A 10,337-nucleotide genomic window follows, 5' to 3' on the forward strand; every position below is an offset into this window, starting at 1 on the left:
GCAGAGGCAGGTGGATCTCTGTGAGTTTGAGACCAGCCTGGTCTACAAGAGCTAGTTCCAGGACAGGCTCCAAAACCACAGAGAAACCCTGTCTCTCAAAAAAAAAAATAAATAAATAAATAAATAAATAAAAATAAACACCAACTCCTTTTCTTCTTTTTGTTTCCTGTGGGGAACACAGAACTTCAGGCAAGCCAGGCCAGCACCACAGAGCAAATGAAGCCAACCTGTTTCTTACCTGGCCAGCGGGGGTGGGGTGGTCTAAATTGCCCAGGTTGGCCTTGAACTCAAAATCTCCAGCTGACCTCTTTCTCCTCTGGGAAGCAGCTAAAACAACAGTCTTATACCACTGGGGCATGCAGGGTTCAGGCTGTGCAAGAACCAAGCGCGGGGTAGGGATCAGGGTCATGAGGTAGGTGTTGTTCACCGGGAGCCTGCCCCACAGTCCTCAGTAAATGTTCCTGGCTGGGGGTTGGTGTTCAGCTTAGTCTTGTGGGGCGTGACAGCTGTCTGCGGCTGCCTGCTGGGGTGAGGGGTGACCTCCTTATTCGACGGGGGCCGTCCCGCCCACATTCCAGCAGGGTTAGGGGCACCCTCTCCAGTCGGTCCGAGCCGTTCTGAGGGAGGACCTCTGACCCAGGGCAGGACCCATCTCCCTTCCCGTCCCCCAGGACACCCAAAGCAGCAGCTGGCCCCACGGCTGGGGGCGGGGGCGGAGGTTGGAATGTAAGGGGTGGGGGAAGGGTGAAGGAGGGGCGGAAGTGGGGGAGGGAGGAGTGGGACAGCCAGTGAAAGGACGAAAGTAGAGGGGCCTGAATAGAGCCAGAAATAGAGAAAAGCTAGAAGAGACCGAACAGGGAACCAGCTAGCCTTGCACCGAAGCGAGGGAGCCTTCCTCCTCCACTCGGCAGGCAGAGCGGACTCACCTGCCCCGCGTGACACCGGGGAGGACTAGGTGGCTGTGGGTGGGGCTGGAATAAGACTCTAGGGAAGAGCCCCACGCCCAGCTGCCACCAGCTTAGTCTCCTTCCCAAGGCCAGGCTGGAGGGTGGAGCTGTTTAGAGCCCCACGGGGGCGGCTCTGCCCTGCGGGCACCATCTCTGGCCTCCTCCACGGGTTCTGCTCCTCCCAGCTGCCCACGGACAGCCACCTCCAGACCTCTGACATCTCAGAGCTTGCTGCCAGGTCCCCAGATCCCGACTGGAAAGTGGCCACCCCTCCCCCCAGGGGACTCCAGCCTTTGGCAGGAAGCCATGACCCCTAGTGGCCTCCTTATGCCCGCCCCCGGCTGCCTGGTCACAGAACTCTGCCCATTTGCGAGGGTACCCCCTTGGAGGGTTTGGCAAACCACACCATTCCTTGTCGCCAGCCCCCACCCTAGGCCGGCCTGAGCAGAAGGTTGTTGACTAGCTTCGACCATGCAGTCACCCTTCTGCCTCAGCCTCGAGTGTTGTGACAGGTGTGCGCCCCCCCCCTTCTTTACGAAGACCACAAGCAAAGGCAGCTGATGACCTGGAATTCCCGCCCTGGGGATCCCTCTCTCACCCAAACAGCCTGCGTTCGTTTTAAAAAATCTTCGTCCTCCATCCCTGCTATCAGCCCTCGCAGCTTCCTCCAGATTATTGGGATTTTCAGGCAAACCTGTTCTACTTTTTTCTGCCTCCACCTCCCAAAGGGTGATTCTAACCAGGGTCATGATCAGTCACTCCGCCCCATTAGCTCAAGTCTAGACTTGGGGGATCTCCTCCAGCGCCCTTGCCAGCTTTGCCTTTTCTTACCTCCGCCCCCCGCCGCTTCACAACGTGACCTGACTGCTGCCCCGCAACACACCCTTTTCTCTTCCAACAATACTTGGCAAACTCCTATTCGTCCCACAAAGCCCCCTCCTACAGGTAGTCTCCCTTCTTCAAGTCCTCCCAAAGGCTGGGAAGTGCAAGAAAACCGGGCGAGGGTCAATCGAACCAGCGGGGATGCAGCAGGAAATGCCGGTGTGCACAGAGCGGTGCACGTGGCGTGCCTGTGCTGGGGGGTCCACGTGCGACGCCCCCAGGGACGCCCCCTCTTCCGTCCAGGCCCAGCCTCAGCCGTCAAGCCTCGGCTGCGTCTCCCGCCCCCAAGTTTGCAGACGAGCGGGCAGCGGGGCGGGGCCGCTGCGCCTCTGCGCTCGCGCACTCGTCCTTGCCGCGCTGAAGTCCCGCCTCCACAGGGCAACCTCGAGTTTATTGGTGCGTCCGGAAGAGCGACAGGCGGTTCCACCAATGAAGCCTCCCCGCGGGCGGGCGGAGCCTGGACCGAGGCGCAGGCGGGGGCGGACGGGGAGCCCTCCCCGCGGTGACGTCGGGAGGCTCTCGCTGCGCGCTGCCCTGGCAACCGCGTTTCCATCTCGTCGAGTTTCCGGGGGCCGCCCCCTCCCATTCAGCTTTTTCCTCAATGGGGTACTGGGGGTGGGGGGCGGAAGGAAGCGAAGGGCCGACCCCGCCCCTCTGCGATTTCGGCAGCCCTTGCTGTCTGAGCCTCGGTTTCCCTCTCCGTCCCTACCACACGCTCTGGGCTTCCAGTTCGGGGTCAGATCGCCCCCTGGGGTTGTTAGTCTGTTCAGGCTGAGGGCGAGCGGGGTGTAGAAAGCAATGTGATGTTGTGATGGGATGATCTGGGCTTGTGGTTTGACAGGGTCCCCAACATATAGGCTCCATCTCCGGGACGAGACCTTGAGATTCCCCTGGGACGCCCCCCCCCCGCCCCGCTTGTGGACGTGGCTGCCTCCCTGGTCCCCCGAGTAGCGCTGAGCGACAAGTAGAAGCCGTCCCACTGTGTTCTCACCCTCACTACGTCGTGTGGCCTCAGATGTCCCCAAACCTTTGGGCCTATTGACCATGAACTCTCCTGGGATCAGGCTTGACGGGACATCCGCCTTCCTGGCGTGGGCGTGGGGACGATTTGGGGTGACTGGGAGGAGGGAGGGCCAGAAAGCACTGTGGAGATGCCCAGGCCACCCTTGGGGAAGGCACCCGCTCCTCATCCCCCAGCCTTCGTGGCGAGGAATAGAGACTGTAGATTCCATGCCCAGTGTTTGAGTCCTCAGTTTTCTGGCCTATAAAGTGGGAGTTCCACTAAAGGAGCTCAGAGTGTTAACTGTCTCAGCCTAGTCCCAGAAGGCTTGGAGCAGGGATCTTAGAGAAGCCCTTTGTGGGGCGTGGGGAAGGAAAAGGTGGGCAAGCCACCTCGGGAAGTTCCCAATCATAACCAGACTGCAGTGCCCAGAAGGGTTATGGCTGAAGCAAAGACCTGGAAAATTGGTGCGTGATCCTCAAAGTGTGGCCACCAAGGGGGGGGGGGGTAGAGTGGAGCGACTCTAGGAAGCACTTCCGTTTCTGTTCAGAACTCCTCCCACCACTGGGAGCAGGGAGTGTCTGCCCGGATACTGATTCCGAAGTTCCCGTCTTTGGCCCACTTGACAGTCAGAGCTGAGAGGATGAAAGCCTCACCCAGGGCATGCCCCAGCCCCACGCCCAAAGGTACTTCCGGCCTTGGGTAGCAGGAAGTGGCTAGGCCTTCCCACCCTCCACCCTAGGCAGCTTCCTGCCAGCCCCCAGCTGGGGAAGGGACGTGGGAAACCATTTTTGGGGGAAACAGCTTGGGACCCTGAAGGAGCAAGCGAGGACTAAAGTTCACGTCTCGTTTCCGTTTATTTGAAATCAGGTGCTCGTGTAAGGCTCCCCCCCCCAAATTTCATTTCAATAAAGGAGACTTGGGTGAGGTGGATCCCCACAGTCGGATTTTCTCCCCGAGGGTGGCTAATGCTATCTGGGGGAAGTCCGTCAGCGGAAAGAGGGAACTATGGGTGGACTCGGCTCCTGCCTGAGGCCTCCACCCTCAGCTCAGGGGACACATCTCAGGCAGTTTAAAAAAATCTTAAAAAAAAAAACAAAAAACACACATTTAAATAGATATCCAAGACAGCTTAAAAAAATGCACCCATGTATCCCCCTCCCTTTTCTTTTTGGAAAGAAGATTGAAAAAAATAAACCAAATGCTTGGCCTCTACCCTCTGGAATCAATCCCCTCCCACCCACCCTCCACAAAAAACTTTACAGCTATGGCCGACACTCGTTCACATCCCAAACCATTAAGGTTAAACACACAGTGGGGGAGGTGGGGTTCAGACAGAACAAAGGAGCTGAGGACAGGTGGAGCCTACACAAAATTGACAGATGTTAGGGGCGGGCACACATCCCATTAGCACAAAATTTAAAAATGTGGAGGAAAAAAAATACCCACAAGATAAGCCTTGTTGAAAAGCCCCAGTTCCAGGGGAGGGCAGTCGCCCATGATCAGTAAGGCCAACTTGGGCCAGCAGCTCGCCCTCCCCGGGGGGGGGGGGGGGTTGATGCACTCACAGCTCAGTACCCCACTGCCCATTCCTGGGTGCAGGTGAGGTTGCCCCTTAAGCTGGGCTTGGGGACAAGAGGTACAGGGGTGTCTCTCTGGCCCCCGCCCCCACCTACCCCAGTTTTCTTCTTCCCTAGAGAATAGCAACCATTACTGGCTCAGTCAGAAATGAAATCTATAAATAGTTCCCCAAGCTCCACTGGCAAGGAAGGTTAGGGAAATAAGTGGGTGTGGGGAGGGAGAGAGAGGACAGCCGGGTTGGTGTCCATAGAGAAGGTGGCAGAGTCGTCAGTCCTTCCCTGTGGGGAAGAGGAGCGTCCCCCACCTGACTGACAACCCCCAGCCTCAGCATCCTCCATCTAACTAGCATGGCAATAGCGGGGCCAGCCAGGCAGCGGTGACTGAGAGGCAGGAGGAAGGCTTTATGGACAAAGGTATCCCTGTGAGCTGGGGGGAGGGGGTGGAGGGATCCAGCTGGCCTGGAGTGGAGGCCAAGTCTGCAGATGGGGGTGGGGGTGGTAGATCATCTTGGGGTCCCCAACCCTCATCTGTAAAGTGCTTCTTGGAGAATCTACATTTTGAGTTAAAAACCTGAATCGGGTTATGGAAGGGGGTGGGGAAGAGCTAGGCGGAACGGAAGGGCTGGGGGTGGGTGGCTTCCTCCGTCTGGGCATCTGGGAACAGACTGCTACATATTTGGAGCTGAAGAAGGTGGGCGGGAAGGGCCCTGGCGCAGAGGCCACCAGAAACGACCATGGTGAGGGAAGAAAGAGATGGGCGTGTGACCAGGGATGCAGGGCAACCGGGGGAAGAGTTACAAAAGAATCAGAAAGGCTGGTGAGTGGCAATGGAGGTGATCTCCTGCCCCCCAGAGCTGGGCTGCTCAGCGTCCAGGCTGTAGTGCCCCACCCGCCCCGTGTCTGGGGTGGAGATGTGACAGACCCAAGGGGGCTGGATCCTTTAAGCCATTACGAATTCGGACTGGATGTCCGGGTTGACTTCAGGCTTCCAGACGGAGTCCTCGAAGTCGAGGCCCAAGCCTCCAGCCTCACTGGGGCTACCTCCGCCCCCGCTGCTGCTGCTGTCACTGCGGCCAGCTTTGCGGCTGGGGGTCCAGTGGTAGGGACCCCGAGCGTCCCGCCGCGCCTTCCTCCGTAGGCGTTTCTGCTGCAGCAGGAGCTGGAGGCGTTCCACTTTGCAGCGTGTGGCACGGTTCTCTGTCTGCCGCAGACGGTCTCCTACAAAGGGAGACCAGGCACCTGTGAGTCTCAAGCCCCCACTGCAGACGCTGGAGCACCAGTCAGCTAGACTCTGGAAAGGCGCGAGGAAGCCCACTGCCCCAGTCTCACGCTATAGTTACTGAAACATGCTGGGGAGGGCAGCCTGAGCTATGGGCTGAGTAAGAGGTGTACAGGGATTTGATCAATGAAAAGGAAAAAAATTTAGTCAGAACTTGAGAAGTGCAAGAAGGAATTTGGGCTTGGTGGCACATGCCTTTAATCCCAGCATTCCAGAGGCAGAGACAGGAGGATGGGGGACTAGCTAGGTTTACACATAGTAAACTCCAGGACAGCCAAGGGTTACATGGTGAGACCCCGTCTCAAACAACAAAAAAGCTAAACAGCAAAAAATGTAGTTTAGTCAATGCATGGATTATTTAGGAAGCAGAGACCAAAACATTCCAGGTTCAAGACCAGCTTGGACAACGAAGTAAAAACCCCTCTGAAAATAAAGGCTTGGCTCAGAGATGGGAGCCCCAGCCTAGAATCCCCAGTGAGGGGCTGGGGATGTGGTCAGGGTGGAGCCTCTGCCTAAAATTCCCTAGTGAGGGGGCTGGCGGTCTTGCTAATAAAGAAATACAAAAATCAAACAAACAAAAAAATGAAAAGAACCTGTTTTAGAATCACAAGTATTAAAAAGCTTGTGCCTCAGTTTTCTACTTTCGTAAACATGGCTGCAGAAGCAGGTGATCTAGGTTGAGCAGTGGTCATTATCAATCCAGTGTGGGTAGGAGTAGGCACATCTGGCTGTGTCTGGAGGGCTAGACCTGACTCAGTCATTCATGAAAGTACCCAAGGCCATCTGGAGATGGGCCTGGGGAGGGGAAGGAGGAAGTGGCACAGGAGCCCCTGGAGCACACAAGGACACTCTATGCGGACACAGTTGTCTCTTCTTCCCAGCTGGGGCAGCAGCTGTCAGCTCCAGGGGGTCCCCAGTCAGGTCAGCTGTCCCCTCACCCACCAGCACACAGAGGAGGCCTTGAGAAGCAGGAAGGCTGGTAACAGGGGCACTTACCAGGGGGTTTGCACATTCTGATCTGGCTCTGGCCCTGGAGCAGGGAGGTGGGGGAAGTGGCTCCCAGCTTCTCACAGGAGGTAGTTTTTGGGGTGAGGTCAGGGGCTGGTGAGGCAGGTGAGCACTGGGCATGGCAGCGGAGCTGGGTCAGGGAGGGTGGCATGCCCTGGTAATGCCGTGTGGCACTTAGGAGGTCATTGAGTATCTGCAGAATGGTGCCAATGTCTCGCCGTGGCCGCCCACTGCTGTCTTGGCAGTTGGGATGCAGTGTGCCTGCAAGTGGAAAGGATCGTGAGTCCCAAGGCAGTCCAGGTTCTCAGTGTGGCAATGACACAGGCAGACAGGGCAGCCTGCAGTGTCCAGGTCTGATGGCAGAGCATCCGTTATCCCCAGCTACTCAGGATGCTGAGATGTCTGGGGGGACTCTGAAGACCTCCCCAATATCACAGTGACCACACATAAACTACAGATGGCATCCCGTGTGTCCAGAGTCACACCAGTTCATGTTCCAGATTGCTGGGGAAGACATTTACCCAGTACATGAGATCTCGAGATCACTCCAGTGGTGACACCTACCAGAGAAGGTGCCTGAGAAGACCCCAGGGGCATGGTTCACGAAGCTCTCGATGACGGCACCGGGTTTGCGGGAGCGAGGGGTAGGGCTGCTGCCTGGGGTTGAGGTGGCATTGCTGCTAGCCGGGGGGGAACAGTCCATCTGCTGCTGAGAGATTGGAAAATGGTAGGTAGGGTCGTGATGGGTCCAGCCCTCAGTCCGGCATTCCAGGTATAAATTCATCGGGCTCAGGGTCAGGAAAGAGCATCTGACAAAGGCTACAGCTGGAGCCCTCAAAATCCGCCCCTGAATACAAAGATAATTATTTCCATCCTCACCTCGGAACAGGTTGTGGAAGCTGCATGGGATCGAAAGGAGCCAGCGGTGACAGGCGAGGGGGACACAGGTGAAGGGCTGCTGGATACCGGGGGGACTCTGGCGGCACTGGACACCGGCCTACAGGGTGAGGACACTGGGGCAGTTACACTGGAATCTCCCCGGGCGGCGGCAGCGGCTGCAGCAGCAGCAGCGAGCACATGGCGGTGCTGGAGCGGGGCGTGCTGGGCAGCCAGTTGCAACTGTACGAACATCATGTGATCCCCAACGCGAAGGGCCAGAGTCAGAGGTGAGCGGCCTGACAGAAAGTCACTGACCTAAAGACAGAAGTAGGGAGACACTCATCAGTTGAGGGGGTTCTCATCCCTGATGCCCCCAGCCCAACCCAGCCCAGCTCTCCCCGCAGTGTGACCTGGGGCCTCTCGCCGCCCCTCTCTGGGCTCTGGGGTCCCTGTCGGTGCCACGGACGCTTAAATAAAATCAATCTGTATTTCCGGAAGCCTCCTCCGGCAGCCCGGCCTGGCCCGGGTGTCGCTGGGGGCTGTGGGGGGACAGAGGTGGGTCAGATTGGGGCCTCTGGTTCTGGGTCCGTTAAAGGGGAAACTGAGCCCAGATGGGGCGGGGCCCAGCGGATGATGGTCACTGCCCTCCCTTGAATACCCACCCGCAGACCCCAGATCCTGTTTGCCTATGAATCTAGCTAAGAGAATCCTCAAGATCCCCTTTATAGCTAAGCCACCCAAGAGGCAGGCTGGATCCTGAAGGAGCTCTAATGGTTAACCTTTGCTTTCCCAAGATAAATATTTATATATCCTGGGGGGGGGGGGAGGAGCCTGGAGGCCTGTCCCCAAGGGCTTCCAGATGACCTGCCAACCCTCCCCTCCCCCAGACACTCTGTAGGGCTGATTTGTGGGCCTACCTGACCCTTGGATGCCCTGGGCACCCTTTCTCCCACCTCTGGGACCCAGACTATCTGCCTTGTTCTCCCCAGAGGCCAGGGTGTGTGTGTGGGGGGAGGTTTCTGAGAAGTGACACAGGCCTATGAGTCACCAGACCGCCTCGCAGAACTCCCTCCCTCCCCTGGCTCTGCTGGCAGAGGGCTGGAGTAACCTTCTCGGCTTGGGGCCCCATGGGGAGGGGATGAAGGGGTGGACAGGCAGGAAAGCAGCCCCCACCCTACACTCCCTCTTCTGTGCCCCACATCCTTTACAGGGAAGAGCCTGAAGTGGTTTCTGGGCAGCTGGGATCACCCCTTTCTCCCAGGGGAAGGGCAAATGGGTGGCCTGCTGAGTAATCCACTCTGGTGACCTCAAGGCTACACCCAGCACCCACTAACTCCCTCCTGCCAGGCACACCACCCCACAGGCCAGCAAGTGCAAGTCTGCTTAAACTAGCCCCGATAGTCACCTTCAGCCCCCACTGCTAGCTCCCAGGAACCCCGCCAGAGAGGCAGGACCACTGAAGAGTTCTGAGGCCCCAGTGTCCACTGCGCCACTAGGCAGGATGCTACGGTTTGGTTTGTAGTCTATGGAGTGAGGGCCCTGCACAGGCCATTCCCCTCATCCTGGGGACAAACTCCAGCTGCCTGTGTGGCTGTGTTGGAGAACTGGAGGAGCTAGGGAACCCGGCTGAGAGAGAGGAGCCCCTGTTATGGTTAAGAATGGGGGGGGGGGTGCTCAACAAAACCTGGAAGCCTCCTCAGAGCCAGGCCCAGTCTCCCTCTGGGCTGCTTACTAAATATTTTCTTAACATCCTGTCTAGGCCTCCCTGGCCCAGGGCTGGGTGCCCCTGCCTGCCCCTCCCCCTGCCAGGGCAGGGAACAAAGGCCAAGAGACAGGAGGGGATAGGATGACTGCCGCTGCTTTGCCTTGGCCGGGCTAAGTTTGGTCGGCTGGTTTCCCCAGAGGCACAGCTCTCCCAAATGAGGATTTTTTGTTTTGGTTCAGATTTTTTTTTTTGGGGGGGGGGGCACTCTAGATTAAGAGTGTGCTGGGCTGTGGAGGGTACAAGTTCCAGCCAGCTCGGGTCAAGGTCACCCATGGTTAGAACTGGTCAAAATATTGGACTCCCCCACCCCCACCCGTGGCAGTCACCGTGGGAGAGAAAACTTCTCAAGGTCAGGTGGTCAAGGTGCTGGGGGAGGCAGGGAGGAAGAGGAAGCCTGGTGACCAGGCCAAGCTGGCACCGAGGCGGGGCTTTCATCCCTTCCCCCACAGGCCACCAGGGAAACACAAACAACTGGAGGCTCTAAGGGTGTCCAGAGAGTTGCGTGGTCCCTAGGCGTAGCCGCAGCCTGCACCCCCCCCTCCGCCGGGTTAGGGAGAGGATGGCCGTTGCTTACCTGGGTCTCAGTCAAACTTTCCAGAGCTTGCATAACGGACTGCTCCGGCCTCGAGGCCTGGGACTACAAGAGAGGAACAAACAGTGTCTTCAGTGTGGATTGAGAGCAGGGAATGGGGAGGGGGCCCTATGTGCTGGGGGTGGGTGGGAGAGCTCTTTGTAAGGGGCAGGATGGTGCATTTATGCAATGAGGTGGCCAAGAGACAGGAGCCTCCAGGGCACGCGCCCCTCAGTCATTTACCATGAGGCCAGCTTCCACCGTGGGCACGAGCGTCAACTTGCTACCATCCCCCACGCCGAATTCCTGCAGCTTCCCCGAATTGAGCCGGCTGGGGGTAGGAAGGAAGAGGGTGAGACGGGAGACAACACAGAGACGCGGAAGCGGAGGCCGAGGAGGAGGGCTGTGCGTGCGCAAGGGGGGGGG

The 10,337-nt window shown here is 58.0% G+C and overlaps 1 protein-coding gene across 5 annotated transcripts in view; it reads right to left on the reverse strand.

Moving 5' to 3' along the window:
• Positions 1–3,671: 3,671 nt before the first annotated feature.
• Positions 3,672–10,337, reverse strand: part of Midn (midnolin) — a 9,896-nt gene continuing 3,230 nt past the window's right edge. For 2 of the 5 annotated variants that reach the window (XM_013350713.2, XM_026785179.1), the window contains exons 3-9: positions 10,155–10,242; positions 9,915–9,977; positions 7,986–8,114; positions 7,576–7,890; positions 7,261–7,405; positions 6,685–6,957; positions 3,672–5,627 (exon numbers count right to left, since the gene is read on the reverse strand). In XM_013350713.2, the coding sequence (XP_013206167.1) occupies positions 5,350–5,627; positions 6,685–6,957; positions 7,261–7,405; positions 7,576–7,890; positions 7,986–8,114; positions 9,915–9,977; positions 10,155–10,242 (1,291 nt within the window). In that variant the 3' untranslated portion in view covers positions 3,672–5,349. The remainder of the gene's footprint in view (positions 5,628–6,684; positions 6,958–7,260; positions 7,406–7,575; positions 7,891–7,985; positions 8,115–9,914; positions 9,978–10,154; positions 10,243–10,337) is intronic. The other 3 variants (XM_005359075.3, XM_005359076.3, XM_005359077.3) reach the window with 3 other exon arrangements.

The sequence above is a fragment of the Microtus ochrogaster genome, linkage group LG1 (assembly GCF_000317375.1).
Source record: "Microtus ochrogaster isolate Prairie Vole_2 linkage group LG1, MicOch1.0, whole genome shotgun sequence".
Taxonomy (NCBI): Eukaryota; Metazoa; Chordata; class Mammalia; order Rodentia; family Cricetidae; genus Microtus; species Microtus ochrogaster.